This window comes from Macadamia integrifolia, chromosome 2 (genome assembly GCF_013358625.1).
Source record: "Macadamia integrifolia cultivar HAES 741 chromosome 2, SCU_Mint_v3, whole genome shotgun sequence".
NCBI lineage: Eukaryota > Viridiplantae > Streptophyta > Magnoliopsida > Proteales > Proteaceae > Macadamia > Macadamia integrifolia.
Window position 1 is genome coordinate 3,656,360 of NC_056558.1, and position 21,613 is coordinate 3,677,972.

Here is a 21,613-nt window from a genome sequence, read left to right on the forward strand (position 1 = left end):
CACTTGAGAATATATTCCTTTCACAGCTTTCCAAATACGAGCAGCGGTATCAAGCAATAAATAGCCCCTAGCAATAGATGGGGTCATAGAATTTATAAGGTAGGACATTACCATGCGATTGGCAGCATCCCACTTTTCCTGAGCAGATCAGCAGTAGTAAGGTGAATGGTAGTACCTTACCTGTGAGATAACGGACATAGCCACTATTGGCAATGGACAGGTTGTAGGAGTGCGACCAACTCAGATAGTTGCTCCCATCTAACNGAATATCTTACATTGGTATGAATATGAACCTTTAATATTTATTTAACATATGAGTAATAGGATTCAACTAGGATTTGAGCAAAATAGATTGGTTTTATAAAAAAATTACACAGGAACGCTTTAGTCGATAAGGCAACGCTTTATGCCCGCCTTATCGCTAAGGCGCTCCGAAAGACTCTCAAACGCCTCCGTCGCCTTACCGCCTTAAAAACTATGAACATCAGTATATGCCTCGACCCTCATGTGACCTGAAGGAGAGAATAAGATGCCGTTTCCTAGGGCAGTCTTCAAGTACCGAAGAATATGGTACACAGCTTCCATATGAGAGGAATGGGGATCCTGCCAGTATTGACTCACTAAACAGACTGCATGAGCTATGTCTGGTCTAGTGTGAGATAGATGAGTCTTCCATCCAGCCTTTGATACCGATTTTTACCAACATGTTCACCTTCCTTGCTTCTGAGATGAGAATTAGTATCAATAGGAGTATCTGAGGGCTTACATCCTAACATGCCGATCTCAAAGAGGAGGTCCAAGGTATATTTCCTCTGGGAGAGAACAATACCCTTGGTATATTGTGCCACCTCAATTCCAAGAAAGTATTTCAACCTTCCAAGATCCTTGATCTCAAACTCCTTACTGAGATAGCTCTTGAGCTTCGAGATTTCAGCTGCATCATTGCCAGTAACAACAATATCATCCATGTATACTATCAACACAGTAATCTAATCACCCACCCTTTTTATAAACAGAGTGTAATCGGCATTACTCTGAGTGAAACCAATTGCCATCATGGCCTTGTGGAAACGACTAAACCATACCCTAGGAGATTGCTTCAATCTGTACAGAGCACTTTTCAGTCTACACATCTTGCCTTGGTTTTTTGAACTAGAGTAGCCTGGTGGAATGTCCATATACACTTCCTCTGTCAGCTCTCCATGAAGAAATGCATTCTTGACATCTAGTTGTTGTAGCTTCCAACCTCGATTCACTATAGAGGAGATTAGAACTATAACAGTGTTCATCTTGGCAACAAGAGCAAACGTCACCCGGTAATCGATCCTATATGCCTGAGTATATCTCTTGGCAACCAGCCCTGCTTTGTATCTATCCACAGTCCCATCAGCGTTGTGTTTAACTATTAACACCCATTTGCAGCCAACTGGCCGCTTTTGTAGTGGAAGAGTAACCAAGTCCCATGTGCCATATTTGTGAAGTGCTCTAATTTCCTCATTCATTGCCTACTTCCAACTAGGTTCTGCATTTGCCTCCTGCCACGTTTGAGGAATGGAAGCAGAAGACGAGGAAGACACAAAAGCACGATATGATGGAGACAAGGCATTAGAAGACACATCATTGGAAACGGGGTGCTGAGTGCATGTCCTATTACCTATTCTATGACCAATATGAACATCAAGAGATGGATCAAAATTGAGGAGAAAAGAGACACCTGGGAGAGTAGACTCAAGATCAGAAGGCAGCTGAGTAGCAGTGGTAGTATGAGTAGTGGTGTTAGTTCTCCTTTTCTTATGAGAGAACACCTTTATCAATGGACCATCCTGTGTTTTCTGCTGAACTTGTGGTTCCACTTGAATGGGAACCTCTTGACCACTAGTTTTCTCTCTTGTATCCCTCTGAGTTTCGTCCCTCTCATCCACAGGGAGAAGTAAAGGACCATTAAATGAAGGAATCACCAGAAGACTCCCCCTAAAGAGGTGAGTAATAGGCCCTTGTCTCACGAAAGATCACATCCACCGAAATAAAGAGGCGCCGAGGAGGATGATAACACTTGTATCCCTTTTGAGTTGGTGAGTAGCCAACAAATACACCGGAGACCCCTAGGGTCAAGTTTTCCAAGAACCTGATGATTACGCACAAATCAAACAGAGCCAAATACCTTAGGCGGAACAACAAAGGTACGTAACCCAAATAACATCACAATAGGGCACCTGAACTTCAACATTCATGAAGGCATCCTATTAATAAGATAGGAAGCAGTAAGGACAACCTCACTCCAATGAGGGGCAGGGACCCGCATCTCAAACATCAAGGAGCGAGCAACCTCAAGCAAGTGTTTATTTTTACGCTCTGGAACCCCATTCTGTTATGGGGTAACAACACAACTTGTCAAATGAATAATCTCATGATCAACCAAATAAGATTGAAATGAACCCTCCATATATTCCCTGCCACTATCAGTACACAAAATATAAACCTTAACATCAAACCGAGTCCTAACCATAAAATGGAATTTGTGAAGGCATTTAAACACCTCACTCTTATGATGCAATAAATAAATCCAAGTAGCATGAGTATCGCAATCACTAAAAGTAACAAACCATCTATATCTAGATACAGAGACACGGCGGGAAGGTCCCCAAACATCAGAGTGAATTAGAAATAGGATAAACCTTTCGATTTTGTTTTGCAAAAACACATGCAGCACAAGTAAATTTGTCCTGAATATAATGTTTAACTAAAGCAAGAAATAATCTAAATAAAGTTCCCATGAGGGGTGACCCAGACGACGATGCTAACTCAGGAGTTCCGAGAGTGCCAAATCTAAAGTGGCATGAAGTGCCCTTGAAGGTACAATGTCCAGGTAATAGAGACCAACACTCATTCTACCACTGCCAATCGTTATCCCCATCACCAAGTCCTAAAACACAATGAATAGGAAAGAAGGTGACCTTACAGTTCAAATCTCTAGTAATACCACCAATTGAAAATAAATTAATAGAAAACTGAGGGATATGAAGAACAGAGGACAAAGACATAGTGAGTGAGAATCTAATGGAACTCGTTCCAGCAATAGGGGAAGGGGAACCATCAGCTACCTAAACCTTAGAGTTACCTAAGGGAGGACAACATGTAGAAAAAAATGTGGGTACACCAATCATGTGATCAGTAACCCCAGAGTCAATCATCTAGGCATGGGAAGCAGCATATGCATTATGACCACAATAGATATTACCTAACTAGGCTGAGTGGGAGGCAGTAATGGCTGGTAGAGAGGAGGCAACAACAACAGTAGAGGATCCATCTAAGTCAACATATGATGTAGCACAGTCATCTCTTCGTTAGTGAAGTAGGAACCTATGGGACCTAAGCTATCAATGTTATCAGCAGATTCAGACTGAATTGCTTGATACTGAGAGGACTTTCCACGACCTTGATTACACTCACGCGTATTAGTAGGTCACCCATAGAGCTTCCAACAAGTCTCCCTAGTGTGTCGCTCCTTCCCACAGTAGTCACACTTTAACAATAGGTTAGTCAGTGGAGGGAGGAGCAAGTGTCCTAGTATTAGAATCAGTAGAGAACTGTGCAGACAATAAGGTAGCACGATCCTAAGAGCAAGGCTGGAGCATCTCAGATCGAAAATTTTCTTCTGTGTGGATTAATGAAAAATCCTGTTTAGGACAAGGACGGGGTCATGATTGAAGAAATTAACCCTAATCTGATCAATCTCCACATTCAAACTTGCCAAAAAATCAGACACGAAGCATCTCGTCACGCTTCTCAAAGCCTATGACATCAACATCACAAACAAGCTGATAGGTTTCACAGTAGTCAATATCATTCCACAACAACAATAACAACAATCATAACCTTATCCCAACTAAATGGGGTCGGCTACATGGATCCGATAATAGAAAATAAAAAAGCCCAAAAGATAGGTTAAAAATGAGGGAAAATTGAGATAAGAGAAGACGGAAAAGCAGTAGAGAAAGACGCATCATGGGAACATCCCCTATAAGGGGTCGGCAACACAGGTCCTTGTCCTCCACAAAACTCTATCCGAAGTCATACTAGAATCGAGCCCTATCCTTTGCATATCTTTCTGAACCACTTCGTCAATAGTGACCTTAGGCCTACCCCTACATTTTCTGGCTCCTACAAAATAAATCTGGTCAGTCTTCCTTACTAGGGCATCAATAGGTCTCCATTGAACATGGTCATACCACCTCAACCGGCTCTCACAAAGTTTCTCCTGGATTGGTGCAACCCCCAAATATTTTCTTCCTTACCCTATCTCTCCTGGTCTTCCCACACAGCCCTCTCAACATTCTCATCTCCGCTACACTCAGTTTATTTAAAGTACTCTTCTTGACTGCCCAACACTCCGCTCCATACATCATAGTTGGTCGAATAACTGTCCAGTAAAATTTTCCCTTAAGCTTAATAGGCACTCTTTTGTCATATAGCACTTCTGATGCACCTCGCCATTTCATCCACCCAACTTTCCTATGGGCAACATCATCATCTATGTCTCCCTCTTTGGCAATGATAAACCCCAGGTATTTAAAACATTCACTTTGGGGTAGTTCCTGATCCCCAAGTTTCACCACTCCCTCCCCTACTCTAGATTGGCTGAAGGGGCACATTATGTATTCGGTCTTCGTCCTACTTATCCTAAATCCTCTTGATTCCAAACTTGATCTCCATAACTCCACTTTAGTATTAATATCATCCACAGTTTCATATATCAGAACAATATCATCAGCGAATAGCATACACCACCGAACCGAGTCTTGGATGTGCCTAGTTAGATAATACATAATGAGTGCAAACAAATAGGGACTTAGAGCAGAACCTTGGTGTAACCCAACTGTGATTGGAAATTCGTTACTTTGACCCTCCGTTGTTTTGACACTTTTCACCACTCCCTCGTACATGTCCTTAATTTTATCTACATAGTTAACCCTGCCCTTTCTCTTCTCTAGGACCTGCCAAATTAGCTCTCTTGGTACTCTATCATAGGTTTTTTCCAGGTTAATAAAGACCATATGGAGGTCTTTTTTGTGGGCTCTAAATACTTCCATAAGCCTCCTTAGTAAGAAAATAGCTTCTGTTGTGGATCTCCCTGGCATAGAACCGAATTGACTCTCTGATACTCAGTTTCCTCTCTTAGGTGGGACTCAATAACCGTTTCCCACAGTTTCATGGCATGACTTATAAGTTTTATACCTCTATAGTTGCTATAATTTTGGGCATCACCTATGTTCTTATAAACTGGGACCACAATGCTTCTCCTCCACTCAGCTGGCATAGTTTTTGTACTCAGGATATTGTTGAACAACTTGGTTAGCCAAGACACCCCCTGTCCTCTCCTAGGCTCTTCCACACTTCAATTGGAATCTCATCCGGTCCCGAAGTTCTACCTACCTTCATCCGTCGTAGGGCCTCTTTAACCTCGTATTCACTAACCTGCAGTAAGTGTCCATCGGATATGTTGGAATCATGTCTGCTCCCCTCCTCCTCTGGGTCCAACCACATACCACACAAATTAGAATAATATTGGGATACTGTAAGTTCCTTCTGGGTAGCCCTATGAAGTTTTTTTCTCAATTCAAAGCACTGAGCACTAACACCCACTTGAGAATATATTCCTTTCACAGCTTTCCAAATACGAGCAGCGGTATCAAGCAATAAATAGCCCCTAGCAATAGATGGGGTCATAGAATTTATAAGGTAGGACATTACCATGCGATTGGCAGCATCCCACTTTTCCTGAGCAGATCAGCAGTAGTAAGGTGAATGGTAGTACCTTACCTGTGAGATAACGGACATAGCCACTATTGGCAATAGACAGGTTGTAGGAGTGCGACCAACTCAGATAGTTGCTCCCATCTAACTTAATGGAGCTGATAGGAAGTAGGGTAATCGCCACAAGAGCCATAAGTTCCACCATCCTTAAGGGTTGACGTCCCAGAGTCTTTAGTCACCATGGTTGTTGATCCCTAATGCAAGCACAAGTAATCGAAATCGTCCAAATCTACTTGTGCATAAGAACCTGAATCGTCAACCGTCCCGATCTAGTTAGACATACAGATCCAGGTAGAATTTAGGGTTCCAAACAAGGAAGAGGCCCCCGGTAGGAAGAAACTCACCACCGAAGGAAAACAACTAAGGAGATCAAGATAGATCTATCCGTTCACTACTATTTTCTGTGATTATGTTATGTCTAGCTTAGTTTCTAATTTGGACCAAGGTCATATTCCGAGTCTACTTTCAATTTCTTGAATCCTTGATGCCATTCCCTGTCAGTCCTCGCAGGCACCTTAGCTGTTGAAAAATCTTTTCTCAGGAACAAACCAGCAAGCAAAGCTCACAAAATATCAACCAACCAATTGTGTGACAGCAACTACAATCAACCTCTTTATATAATAGAGGCTTGGACTCAATTACAAAGAAATATCTAAATTAGGTATCAATTGGAAAATAGAAACTAGACTTCTCTATTGCTAAAACTAAAAGCTTGGAGACTAAGAAACAATAAACGTAGAAATAAAAGACCCTTCTAGAGACTAAATCTGGCTTTTGAATACTTGTTGACAAAGAAACAAAGTTCAAACACAGAAAGAAAATTGAAGGACCAAATCACTGTTCATGGGTACTGTTCACAGTGATTTCTGGTTTTTGGTTGGCTTGATGGGCGAACATTGGGGCTGACTGGTCTGGTTTGATGGAACCAGCAGCACCCTTCTTTTGCAAACTTGATCTACATCACTTTAGGGCTAGGGTATCTAATTTATAGTTTCAATCCACAGAATTGAGATGGGGAGGCCAGAGATTTCAACCTACAGCAAGAAATTGGGCTGGTTTTCACCTTTTCTTCTTATTTTTGTTTTTGATATGGCAGAATTTTTGGGCCAAAATTCCTCATCAACCCAAATCCCTAAAATAGCCCAGAATAAGCGAAATACCAAAATTCCTAATTTTTAAACCAATACATTTCATGTCTCAAGTCTTCCAGTGAAAAACCAAATTTCCTTAAATTTCATTTAAAACAAAATTTGCAACTTAGGTCCTAACTAAAAAAATATCTGGAAAGCAAAAATCTTGTAATTGCATACCTCAATCTTCTCTTTTCTGGCAACAGAGTCCCAGTCTCTTGCTGCAATTCCAATCCTCCAGTCCAAGTTGACACTTGCCCCTGCTTCTTTATTAGGACCCACAATCCAAAAACATGCCAAGTAGTTCCCAGCCTCGTTGGCTGTGAATGCAAACTGCCCATGAGTAACATTCTCTGTGTGATGAACAGTGTTCCCGAAGGGTGATGTGACCTACAAAAAAAATACCAGTGTGAAGCTTATTTTACAAGGCAAAACAAATATCCAGGCATTATCAAAAGTTCAACTGAAAAACAAACTCAAATTTAAGAATTGAGGAAGTTCATGATAAAATAATAAAAGTAGATACATCGTTTGATCAAACAATGTTTGAAACTCAGGATGATCTACATAGCTGAATTTATTAGAAATTGCTTTTCTTTTCTTTTCTTTTATTTATTTATTTATTTTAATTTGAATCAGGACTTTTGGAGTGATGAATGTATCCAAATAATGGCAACCTTTGCCATGACAAGGTCTCCAAATGTATAGCTAATGAAGGTCCACTAGTACAGGAAATCTGAACCCCGAGATTTTTTTTTCAGAAAAGCTCATACTGCTGATACACTACTTCTAAGCAGAAGATTCTTTCTGCCAGACAGGGATGAAGAAATTTCTTCTGGTCGGTGATGATCTTAGTGGCAAAGTAGTCATATCTAGTTGGTCTATTCAGAAGCCATTATCTACTATAACGGTTTTCATTTTACACGAAGTTAGTGATGCGGATCCTGGCTCCAAAAGAACTGAATCAGATCGCTTATGGGCCCACAAAAGAACAAATAATTCAACTTAAGCAAACCAGTGGCAATATTGTAATTTCTGATACAATTTAAAATCCCTTTAGAGTGAAATAATTGACTATGGACTTAACAGGAATTAAATCCAAAGAGAAGGATCAGTTCTGAAAATAAACATAGTAGTGGGGTTAAAATGAAATAAAAATTCAGAAGGAGGGTTATTTTGAGAATATCAGAGAATAAGGTTAAAAGTGTAAATAGGAAGAAATATCATCTTCAACCTTTGTAGCTTTAGAGGACAACAGGATAGAAACCCAGCGGCAGCCTCTTGCTGGTTTCGATTGGCAGAACTCAATCAACTGGAATCCAATCTAACCGTAACTTTGGGAGAGAAATCGAAAATCAGGTTACTCTTGGTTCCAACCAATATCAAATCAAAAGGGGACACAACAGCCTCGGGGAGAATCCTGCGACCCATATTGGCGGAAAACTCAGATCTGATTTCTGGTTTCAGATCTGCTGTTCTCTGACTTGCAAGAGCTTGGGATGGAGCTTACGGTTTATATCGCCCCAGGTAGGAAAGTTTATACCCCAAGTTTCAGACTGAAAGCTGCAGAATCAAATGAGCTCGAACCACCGTCACTGACTGTAAGTACTGCCTGTAACAGAACCAGAGAAAGAGAACAGGGAACAAGGAAGAAAGAAAGGGTTAGGAAGAAGAAGATAAGATCAGGGACAGAGAGAGACTATTAGAAAAGGGTAAAGAAGAGAATCACCCACGGCAGCCATGGTTTCATATCCAAAAATCTCAATCAAGTTTTAATTCTTCAAAATCTGAATTCTCCATTGAGTTACATCAATATAAAGGCAAGCAAAGTGTAAAAATAGAAGCTACATAAATTGGAAACTAACCTAAATAGCAACTGAAATAAAATCCAATCTTCCTACTAAACCTACAGTAACAATTAAAGGAAACAAATCAACTAACTAAATTACTCCCAAAATTTCTCACGCCTAACTGCATCAACTCTCCCGGTCTTAAAAGAACTCGACTCCGTCGAGTTAGGTCATGCTTCCAAGATACCCTTGTAAATCACTCATCGATGAGGTGGCACACATATCGAAGCAGATGACAAGAACATAATTCCAAAAGGAGGGAAAGTAGGTTGACGTGTCACTAGAGCAGGAGTCAGTCGATGACGTGGCATGTCTAACAATGCGTGTAGCATCATTAAATACGTACGACCTCCTTGCTTCACATTGATGGTGTTCTGTGCACTATCGTAGAGAATACCTGCAAGTCGTTGCCAAGGTCTCCCTAAAAGGATGTCGCAGTGCGCCAATGGGGTGACCAAGCAAGATACATGGTATCGTAATGGCCCAAACTGTAGATGTACTAGAACAACTGCAGTGGCCTCTTCTCGAGCTGTGGGTCCAAAACCTTGCATATGAATCTTCTTGAACAATTGCTTCTGTGGAAGGTTGTGTGCTCGAACAAATTCAACAGAGATGAAATTTGCTTCGGTCCCGGTATCAACAATTGTATGAATATCTGTATGTTTAGAACCGTGCAGGAGAGTACCCTTTTGTCTGAAGAGAGGAGCCTTGTCAACTAGTCTGTTTCAGAAGGATGTAAGACTAAGGATTAAAGTATCGGTATCGGTCGCCGTATCGGTTGGCAAAAATTAAGATACATATCAGAGGGTATCGTATCGTATCGGAGATACGCTAAGATATGCACATAAATGGATAGGAAACACTTTTACTGCAATGGCCTATTCTCGAGCTATAGGTCCAAAACCTTGCACATGAATCTTCTTGAACAATTGCTTCTGTGGAAAGTTGTGTGCTCGAACAAATTCAGCAGAGATGAAATTTGCTTCGGTCCCAGTATCAACAATTGTATGAATATCTGTATGTTCAGAACCATGCAGGAGAGTACCCTTTTGTCTGAAGAGAGGCGCCTTGTCAACTAGTCTGTTTGAGAAGGATGTAAGACTAAGGATTAAAGTATCGGTATTGGTCGCCGTATCGGTCGGCAAAAATTAAGATACATATCGGAGGGTATCGTATCGTATCGGAGATACGCTAAGATACGGACATAAATGGATAGGAAACACTTTTTTATATACTTTTGCATAAAAAATAGTTAAAAAAAACTATATATAACATGTATTATGCATAAACAGTAAATTGACAGTGTCGCACTAAGAATCTAAGGTTTGTAGTTGTCCCATAAATGTAAAATCCTTGTTCCCAATCTTGATTTCCACTTTAGTTAGAGAGAAAAATGGTTGGCGGCAACTTTGGAACAAAAACACCTCAAAAAATTATGTTTTTCTAAAAAATTACCCATTTTGGCCATTTTATGACCATATCGGTACGTATCGGTGTGTATCGATCGATACATACCGATACACACCGATACGTACCGATACATACTGAAACGTACATTTCACTTCGATTTTGAATTTTTCATAGAGTATCGGTACGTATCGGTGAGTATCGTTGCGTATCGGTGTGTATCGGTGCGTATCAGTGCTTATCGGTGTGTATCGTAAGATACGTATCGATACAAAAGGGTTTTAAAAATTTCATATATCGTATTGATCCGTATCGTATCGGTAAGGGCCGATACGGATACGTATAGGCCGATATGGTATGATATGGACCGATACTTTAAACCCTGTGTAAGACTAGTGGAATAAGTTTCGATATCACCATCATCATCATCATCATTATCATTGTCAATATCATCTTCATCGAGGGGATAAGGATGTAAAGCAGGATCAACATCATCCTTCTTCTCTATCAGTTGCTTCTCTGTTGCATTCACAGAGTGAGTCCTATTGGAACACTTGTTGGAGTAGTGACCCTTCTCGCTACAACTATGGCATCTACTGGTCTTCACCCAATCACTGTCTTTGTTGTTGAACTCTGACTTCAACTCTGCGAGCTTCAGGCTTCCTTTCCTCCATATGTGGTGGAGGTCTATAAGCTGAAGGAATCTTGAGCATATTCTTCCAATAAATGGACTTCTCTTCAGCTGTCTTGACATGAGTTGTTGCCACATCAACTGACCTGAAATCAATGTTAGCCAATTCAAGTCGGATCTCAGTACTTAACCCACTGATATATCGCATCACCCGTTGTTGGTTTGTTTCCTGAAGTCGACACCTTGAAGATAGTTTGTGGAATCTGAGGGTGTAGGTATCCACATCCCTATTGCCTTGTTGCAAATTAAGCAATTTATGGAACATCACCTTCTCATAATTAAGAGGAACAAATTTCTCAATCAAGATCTGCTTCATAACCTCCCAATTAGTAACAGGTCCAAGTCTTCTGACAAACCTTGCATGCAGTAAATACATCATCCCACCATGAACATGCATATCAAAGAAACTTGGTGAGGATGAGTTCACACTTCTTCTCGTCCAGAAGAGATTTATAAGCAAAAACTCTCTCCACTTTGGTAACATCTCTGTCAAGGAATTATTCAAGTCCCTTTCACATTGAACTCCGGAACCTCAACTTTGATGCCATAAGCCCTTTCGGAAAATTGTCGTGTAACACCCTGGGGGACAATTGGATTAAGTTGCTGCCTATGAGGTGTATCTTCAATCCATAAGGTATTGAACTGAGGAGGTAGTGTAGAGGATCCTTCTTCAGCTCGCTTGTCGGACCTCTTTATAAAAGCAGTAATCTCTTCCATAAACTTGTCAAACTTGGCTCCAGTCCTCTCAAGCCTAGCATCATCATTCTGTTGGTTCTCACGCAGTACCCATTGACCCTCAGCTAACTCACAATATAATTTTTATAGCTCAGCATCTGTGACATGAATAGGACTCCTAGATTACAAGCACAAGTCCGCCACTTCATCCTCGTATTAACTACCCCACAACACTCACACCCTTGCTGCTTTCCTAATGATCACATATGATAACTACGGATTGATTACATGAAACCAACACAAGTAACAACCACCACCCAAGTATGATATGCATGGCTCTTACACGTGCTTGTAACACATGCACCAGCGTTGGGAATAGAGTAGTTATCAAGGGGAGATCAGCCATAATATGTTATATCGATGCACCACCATTGACCCCTCAATCTCCCTCAGAGATTGACCTCATCACATTGAAGCAATCCACCAACCTCGCCTCCAGAGGATCCAACTGTTTAGCAGCTGGCCAAGGGCCAGCCTACTGGGCACTAGTAGGGCCAAATAGGGGTTTCAACCAGTTGGGCTTGGTCGAGCCTAACCAGACTTGACCACTTTTAAGCCCTACACCGTGAACACCCGTTTAGCAAAACAAGCTTAGCTTTTGGTGGGCATGGTATATTTTATAATCGCGCTGCCATAAACGGGGCTCAACTCTAAATGGGGCTTGACTGGGCTCTAAACAGGCCTTCCCAAAAACTCATCTCTAAGAGTGGGATAGAACATAATAAGATCGAGGATGGCAATAATATGGGAACGGATAAGTACAAGAACTAAATGGACCATATGGCAATAACACTTTTTCATAAATCCAGCGCAATAAAAGGTGTATGGCAACGATACGGTACGCGTTTAATATGGTTGCACCGTAAAATCCAAGAGCAAAAGTACAGGTTTATTCTGGATTTAGGAGCTAAAACTGGTTGTTTACAACTAATTTCTAATCTTTCATGTTTCTATTAAACTTTCAAATCCAATTTGGAATAATTTCTACATTTAATATTAATTAAGTTTAACCATGTCTATCATTGTAATTAATATTAATAAGAAATATATATATATATATATCCAAAAAATAATATTAATAGCATATGAATAATCATTTAACAAATCAAAATATCATCCATGAAATACACGAAATACAAGAAAATGTATATATATCATCCGTTACATAACCCATGAAATCCACAAAACATAGTTCATGCCATAAAGAAGAAAAACATGAATTATTCATGTTAGATGGTGCTTGTGTCTCTGAATCATTTGTGAAAGGAGTATGAGTAATATTACGTAGCTGACTTAGGGTGCCACTATAAACTGGAGGGTTCATATTATCAGAATCAAGTGCAAATCCAATCCCATGTTCTCTATCAAGCAATGACTGATCATCTTCCATTCTTGCACCCTCTTCATCTTCAACTCCATAATCATCTTCATTTATTTGAATGTCAGTAAGTTTATTTAAATTAACTGACTCCTTACTGAACTTCTCAATGTCTTTTAACTTTATTTTCATAAGAGAATTCATCCTTATATAAACCAAATCTTCCAACATGTCAGGTGTGAGTCTATTTCTTTTCTTAGTCTGCACTGCTTCAAAAGCAATCCAATTTCCCTCACATGATGATGAACTTCAAGGCTGACTTAAATTGCGAACAACCCTTTGAAACAAAGGAACAGAACTTCCATGCATATCTCACCTGTGAACTTTGAAACGTGTCATCGATTTGTTAAATGCATTTAACAAATAGAATGTTTCATTTAGAATAACAATGCATTTAATGTTATTCAAACCGCAAGTTGGATTCAGATGACACATTCTATTTGTTGTTATGGTTATTCAATACCTTCCTATTCTACATTGAGGACCAAACTAGAGAAAAATGCAAAAAGAAAAAAAAATGTTGAAGAATATGTTGCTTCAGTTATGGAGTCATGGTTTATTACAAAATGCACAATTATGTCTGACATGTGGACTGATATTAAGGAACGTATATTCATTAATATTATTGGACACTCACCTAAGAGGTTGTTTTTCCTCAATTCTTTTGAGTGTTCTGATGTTTCCAAGACTGGATTATTTCGAAAATATATACTTGATCCTGTAATAGAAAGGGTTGGGCCAGAGAAAGTTGTTCAACTGATTTCAAATAATGCTTTATATAGGGTGGTAATTTCATTAATAATGCAGAAATATCCCCATATTCAGAGGATAAAGTGTACTCCCCATGGGAGTACTTTCTATTAAAGGACATCAATGCAGAAATCTCATTGGTAAACGAGGTATTTGTAAAAGCAAATTTGATTGTGACCTTTATGTACAAGCATGAAACAGTTTTAGCCTTAATGCATGAAACCACAAATAACAGAGAGTTGGAAAAACCTTGCAAGACTAGATTTTCTTTTAATTTTTTTATACTTAAATCTATTCTTAATGTTGAGGATTTGTTAAGAGTGATAGTGGCATCAGCAGAATGGAGGGCCAATAGACATTGGAAGTCTGAAATGGTTGCAATGGTCACTCAAATAACTCAAAATACAGGGTTTTGGTTGAATAGAAGGGATATGTTCTTCATTTTAGAACCTCTTGTTATAGTTCTTCACTTGGTTGATGGTGATGGAAGTACAAGTCCGTTTTTATATGAGGCTATGCAAAGAGCGAGGAACACTATTATAGATCGTTATAACAGAGACTCATCAAAGTATAAGAAGATATTGTAGTTGTTTGATAGTAGAAAAGAGGCAAACATATTAAACCATGTGCATGTGGCTGCTGTTTTTTTATTCTTTGTTGATGTGTGAGGCAAAAATTTCATACTACAATGATGATGTTGCCAAAGGCCATGGTCCATATCGTAAGAACCATGGTTTTTCCACATGATAAGAAGCAATTTGTGACGGAAATGAAGAAGTATTATGAGAAAGATGAAAGCTATTTAATGATATTTCAAAAGAAATGATTGATTATCATCCACGTCAGTAAAATAATTTGATAAATTTTTTGTTCTTATTTCATTGCTCTTTAATTTTTATAAATTTGATAATGGATTTGTTTTCTATTTTATTATTTTTTTTATTCTTTTACATTTCAAAGTTCACAGGTGAGATATGCATGGAAGTTCTGTTCCTTTGTTTCAAAAGGTTGTTCGCAATTTAAGTCAGCCTTGAAGTTCATCATCATGTGAGAGAAATTGGATTGCTTTTGAAGTAGTGCAGACTAAGAAAAGAAATAGACTCACACCTGACATGTTGGAAGATTTGGTTTATATAAGAATGAATTCTCTTATGAAAATAAAGTTAAAAGACATTGAGAAGTTCAGTAAGGAGTCAGTTAATTTAAATAAACTTGCTAACATTCAAATAAATGAAGATGATTATGGAGTTGAAGATGAAGAGGGTGCATGAATGGAAGATGAACAGGCATTGCTTGATAGAGAACATGGGATTGGATCTGCACTTGATTCTGATAATATGAACCCTCCAGTTTATAGTGGCACCCTAAGTCAGCTACGTAATATCACTCATACTCCTTTCACAAATGATTCAGAGACACAAGCACCATCTCACATGAATAATTAATGTTTTTCTTCTTTATGGCACGAACTATGTTTTGCGGATTTCATGGGTTATGTAACGGATGATATATATACATTTTCTTGTTGTATTTCGTGTATTTCATGGATGATATTTTGATTTGTTAAATGATTGTTCAAATGCTATTAATATTATTATTTTTTTGGGGGGAGGGGGTGGAGAAGGAGAACCAAGGGTGGAGAGAGGGGATCCAGAAAGGAAGCGGGAGGGATTTGATAGTGATTCCTTAAAAGTGAATTTAAAATATCCATCCTTCTTCTCTAACACAGAAAAGTATTTGAGAAGGGTACAAAAGTAGTGGTGAAGTGAATTGCTTCACTCTACATAGTGATGCATAAAAGGTAGTGACGCATAAAAGAACCCTATGGATAGATATATACTATTATTTGCTATGATAGGAAATGGTTGATGAATAACCCATCAACAATTGCTATGATAGACATGGTTAAACTTTATTAATATTAGATGTAGAAATTATTCCAAATTGAAAAGCTAGATTGGATTTGAAATGTTTGAAGCATGAGGATTAGAATTTAGTTGCAAACAACCAGTTTTATTTCCTTTTTAATACTAGAATAAACCCGTATTTCTGCTCTTGAATTTTTACAGGGCAACCGTATTAAACATATATTACACATGTGCCATATCATTGTCGTACGCGTTTTATTGCGCCAGATTTTTGAAAAAAAGTATTATTGTCGTATGGTCCATTTAGTTGCCGTACGTTTCCATTCCTATATTATTGCCATCCCCAAACTTACTAACTATGGGCTAGAAGGCCCAAAAATATTACAATCATTTCTTTCTTTAGCTATCGTGTTAGGTTTCTCTCTTTGACCTATTTCTCAACCAATTAAGGCATTAATATCTTCTTCAGTACCATTTGTATTAAGCTAATGCAGTCACTGTTGTTTTATAGTTGTCCTTGTTAGCAACCTCGGCCACGTGTCAGTGATGAGGTGGTAGCGTACGATCTCTCCAATGACATGGCAATGTCGTGTGGAATGTGATGTTGACATGTTTGAGTGTGATATTGGTGCAGCCATGGTATGTGGTGCAGATATCCACGCCCGATGATAAACACTTTTAGACAATATCCACTGGGGGATTTTTGTTGAAAAGATGAATTTTCTAGGTGTCGACTCCTGCATGTAAGTTGAAGAACCATAAAAAGTTTTTCTAACGCACCTAGATTTGTCTCGATTCAATATCAGAGAAAGAAGTTATGGTCTTTGAGAAGCGCAGGGGTATTTTGGTCTTTCTTCTTAGCCGAGTTGTTGATGGGATGCTCTCGATAACCTTAGTGGTCTTTAGAAATTGTCTTTTTATTGATCGTGGGCGTTCTACAAATATATGATCGTTTGATCAGGTCCCAATCCTGTGGTCCAAATTGAAACTGAGAGGTTCTGAGGATTGTTTTTCTATAAGTTGAATATAGATCAAAGGGGGCATCTTAGAATTTATCAAAAGTAGGCAGCCCTTAATTGTTTTGTTCTAAAGGCGGAGGGGTCGGATGCAATTTCTGATGGAGACTAGTAGAAAGTGTTTATGTAAGTCCAAGGCCTTCTTGCTATTTTAAGATTTTCATACCTCCCGACCAATGAGGAGGCAATACGTCGCCTGTCACTAACGTCATCGTGTTATATCATGTCTGCATACAATATGATCCAAATCGGAGGGCCAAGATCTTTTGTCGGTTATCTTCATCCAACAGCTCACATCATGCAGGCCTTTGAGATTAAATCAAATGGTTGAGATGCGCCCCGCGCCACCGCACATAGCTGGTGTACCCTATGCCAGCAGGTAAGATTCCAAGTGAGCCTTTCTCACCGGCGGAACTTCAAATGGCCATCATCTTAACTTCGATTTGGGTAATTCAAGTTGAAAACTCTTCATCTATCCGAGAACTACACACCTGGATGAAGAAATAAGAGAGGGGTGCTTGAGGTGGTCGGAAAATCGAGTTGAAGCTCGTAAGAGGCCTTGGGTTTGAAAGAAATACAACTCAACCTTACGCTAGCCAAGAAAAAGAAAGGGTAAAAGAAAGAAAAGAGAAGGATAAAGAGAATAGTGGAGTGTGTGACATTATTGAAGCTATTGTGAGCTTCTATAAAAGAGGAAAAGAAATAAAAGTAAGGGGAAGAAAAGAAAAGAGAGGAAAAGAAAGAGAAGGAAAGAAAGGGAAGCAAGAGAGAGAGTAACTGGGAAAAACACTACTATCAATAGGGTTTTAGTCCATTATCAGTTTCGGGTTATAGCAATTTTTGGAAATTCCAATGAACCCAAGGCATCTCCAGAACATCTCCGAGACAACTCCGAGCATCTTTGGATATCTCAAGCCCAGATAGTTTATCTTGATTCTTGACCAAACCCAATCGTTTAAAGCCCGGCCCAGGTCAACCCTGTTTATTAAACGTGTGTTCACGATGTAGGGGTGTGAACTGATCGGCGCTTGACCGAGCCCGACTTGTTTACCCCAACTGCTTTGTTAATTGTAACATCCATAATCTCATACAATTCCTTTTCTTTATTAAAGATTTACGCCACCTACAACTATAGTGATTTAATGTTCAAATTGGAAGTTTTCTTTTCATGGTTCAAGCTTCTTGGATTCTTAATTCATATTTGTAATAAAAAAAAGGAATATGTACGTGAGATTTGGGGAGATCATAGAGGTGGGATGAGAAAGGGATCAGAGAGGTGAGTTGACGTGCTGGTTCTAGCCTCGCCCTTTATTGAATGATTGAACTAGCTTGCTAAAAGAGTAACAAAGTGGGTCGAATAGAAAAGTGAAATCAAATTGTTTGTCAAGGAAAAAATCTTGTATTGATTGCAGGAGCTTAAATACAAATGGAATTGAAGAAGAAATTTATGTGTTGAGAATGAGGTCAAAGAGAGAAGCATGACACGAAAGCTAAGAGAAAGATTGTATTGTAACATTTTTGGGCCTTCCATCTCACTTAAGAGACAAATTTTAGGGAAGGCCTCTTTACAGCCCGGTTACCGCCTGTTTAGAGTTAAGGCCTGATTATGGCCGCCCGATCATAGCCCAAGACCAACCAGCCCAACCAGATTTACCGATGTTGTAGTACCAACATGGTTTAAAGTATCTCCGATACGATACGATACCCTTCTGATATGTATCTTAAATTTAACTGATCGATATGACGACCGATACCAATACTTTAATCCTTGATCTTTAACATAAATTATATATCTCTAATACGATATAATACCCTCCGATACGTATCTTAAATTTAGCCAACCGATACGGCGACTAATACTGATACTTTAAACCTTGAGTACCGATTGAGCAAGAGGGATGGATATGATTTTGTGAATTGTAATGGACGATTTATCTCATGATGTATTTTCAAGACCGAGATATAGGTTTCGCAGATAGCGGTGGAGGGCCCCTGCTAATGGCTACAATGCCGAAGGTGGGGTTCCACCATCTGCTCTTTAACAGGTGGAAATTGGCCTCGGCTATGTTTCTTTTTCTTCTTTTCCTTTATTTTTAATACAAATCTGATCTAGCGAAAAATAAAAATGTACATGTACCGATCTCATAGTACTAACTGAGCTAGAGGGATAGATATGATTTTGAGAGCTATACATGTAGGCCACTAGTAAAACACCAACTCAGCATTCCAGGCTCTTGAATTAGAGATTATAAAATCCGAAACAAGAGTGGGGGCATCGTGTGCAAGGGGAAATAAGGCTGAAAGCCGGGGGGTGTACAGGGACCCAATACTACAGTCATCTCCCACTTGAACGAATACCCTTTTTTAAGAAGATCACGTGCACCGATAATGGAAATTCCATCCGCAAGAGGCATTGTATGGACAATGAGCTGTAAGATAGGACGAGGTAGGAAAATATATGGCTATCACAAGTCTACCCTAAAGAGAAGCGGAAGGATTGAGAAGAGACCAGCACCTTTTGGCAAGCAGAGCTTACCTAATTGATTTGGATCTTTTTAAATTCAGTCCTCCATTTCTTTTAGATTGGCAGCTCGTACTCCAGCTGATAGTATGTATGTGCTTGGCTTCTCCATTGGACCAAAAGAAGAGATGACTTGCATCATCAAGAAATTTCAAGACGGAAGAAGGCAATTGAAAGCAAGACATAAAGTGTACTGGCAAGGCGGAAAGGACAACATTGAATGAGAGTATATTTACAAGCATAGATGTTTACAAGCTTAGATGTTTTGGCTTCCAAGTTTGAGGTTTAGAGTTAATTCTCTGTATTAGAGCATCACAATTTGCCTTAGCAATCTTGCCACCACTATAAGGAACTCCAAGGTAAACATCCAACCGATTGGTTTGAATGAGTTGCAGCAGTTCAGCAAAAACCCTTCTTGTGCCTGAATCAACATTAGGGCTATATTGAACTCTAGTCTTTACCTATTAAAAAAACACTCTAGTCTTATTCAGGTGGATGAGTTTATCACATTTTGAACAATACACACTTTAAACACTGTCATGCAACCGTAAAGCTCTAAAGAGGTTGCTCTCTTGTAAAGGACCAAGTCATGCAAATCCCATGTGTGATATGGTTTCACCTCCTCTAGAGATTTGAAGACCATAGATGCTTCCTTGAGACGCTGCAGCAGCTAAATGGAAAGAAAGGACTGTTGGGTACCAGCTGACACTGAGAGGGGGATGAATCAGTTTACACAAAACCTTCCCTCAGCTAGTTCTTTTTCCAAGTCACCAGCTGATGTGGCTCACTCTCAACTATAGTCTACCAATGTTGCGCAAAGCTACTATGTGTGCTACAAGTACTTTCACTGTTGCACAGAGGTCACTCACATAAACTGTATTGCTGCCCAATGTTGTCTCACAACTCCTACACTGCAAGCATTGTCATATACATATACATAGTCGCATGCAAATGTACACTGCACCACTAAGCGGCTAAGTGGACAGGCCTACCAGATGTGCACACCTATCATGTAGACAATCACTCCAATACATAGTACACATTCACATCCACAATATAAGAAATACGTGCTTCAGTCAGTTACCTACATACACAGGGTAATGCCCACTGAAGGGCTCAGCATCTACCCTTTTTAAGAATGAGACAAAGGAAGGTGAAACTAATCTCACTGATCTGATTGGGATTGAAGAAGAAACTACGCACCGCCTGGATGAGGTCCATGCGGATTGTATTCCAGCAGGCAGAGAAGAAGCCCATACTGAAACCATCAAGGCCCGGGGCTTTATTGGCCTTGTGGGAAAGAATGGCCGAAAGATTCTCAGGGAATGGAATGGAGGAAGGGGAGGAGATTCTCAGGGACAAACTTATTGAGGAGATTCGGGGGGAGAGAGGAGGGGGGAGGACTGAAGAGTCTCTGAAAGTGGGAGATTGCTTCAGCCTTAATGAGATCAGGGGAGTACAGATCAATCCCAGAGGAGGAAAAAAGCATAGGGATGGCGTTGGCATTATTCCTGGCTTTGAGAGAGCGGTGGAAGTAGGCCTAATTTGAGTCTCCCAAGTCTAGCCATTTGATTCTAGCTTTCTGACGAAGAAAGCTTTCTTTTTGGCCAAGAAGATGGGAAAGCTCAATGGCAGCGGCTTCCTCTTCATCCGCCAAGGCAATGTTGAGAAGATCTATTTGAAGCTAGGCTTGGATGGAGTGGAGCTTGTCCCTACCTTCAGAGACCCGAGAGGAGATGTTTCCAAGGTAGAGGAGTTCCAAAGCTTGAGAGTGGCTTTAACATTCCTAAGCTTACATACGAAAGCAAGGAGGGGGGACAAGGAGCTGGGGCTGGGAATGCTCCAAGCACAATGGACAATAGATTTGAAATCATGATGAGAAATCCATATATCGAAGAATTTGAAAGGTTTAGGACCAAAGGAGCAAAAGGCGAGGACATGGATGGAGATGGCGCTATGATCAGAGATCACAGGGAGACCAAAATGGGAATGGGAGGATGGATAAGAGTCAAGCTAGGCTTCATTGACAAGCACCCGATCGAGTTTGCAAGCCACCCTCTGATTACCAGCCCTTCTGTTATGCCAAGTAAATTTGGCTCCCGAGCATCTGAGGTTAGTGAGGTTAAAGTCTTTAATACAATCATTGAAGGGATCCACAGCCTGGAATTCAATGGGGTTACCCCCATGCTTTTCCTGACTGAAACGGATGACATTGAAGTCTCCGACAATTCCCCAGGGCCTGGATCCCAAAGAGGGGGCCAGGAAGAGGTCGGACCAAAGGGGAAGCCTAAGGGGGGCTCTATTGTGGGCATAAATAACTGAGAGTGAGCAGATGAAGGGGCCAGAGCGGTGGGAGATGGAGATGTGCATGGCTTGGGCGGAGGAGGAAAGGCAAGAGATGGTCATGAAAGAGGGATCCCAGAAGATCCAAATCCTACCATTGGGCCTGTGAA

At 40.0% G+C, this 21,613-nt stretch overlaps 1 protein-coding gene across 1 annotated transcript in view; it reads right to left on the reverse strand.

Annotated features, from left to right (window-relative positions):
• Positions 1 to 21,613, reverse strand: part of LOC122066632 (transmembrane emp24 domain-containing protein p24delta3-like) — a 35,678-nt gene that overhangs the window by 7,424 nt on the left and 6,641 nt on the right. The window contains exon 2 of the mRNA XM_042630463.1: positions 7,125 to 7,334. Coding sequence (XP_042486397.1) covers positions 7,125 to 7,334 — 210 coding nt within the window. The remainder of the gene's footprint in view (positions 1 to 7,124; positions 7,335 to 21,613) is intronic.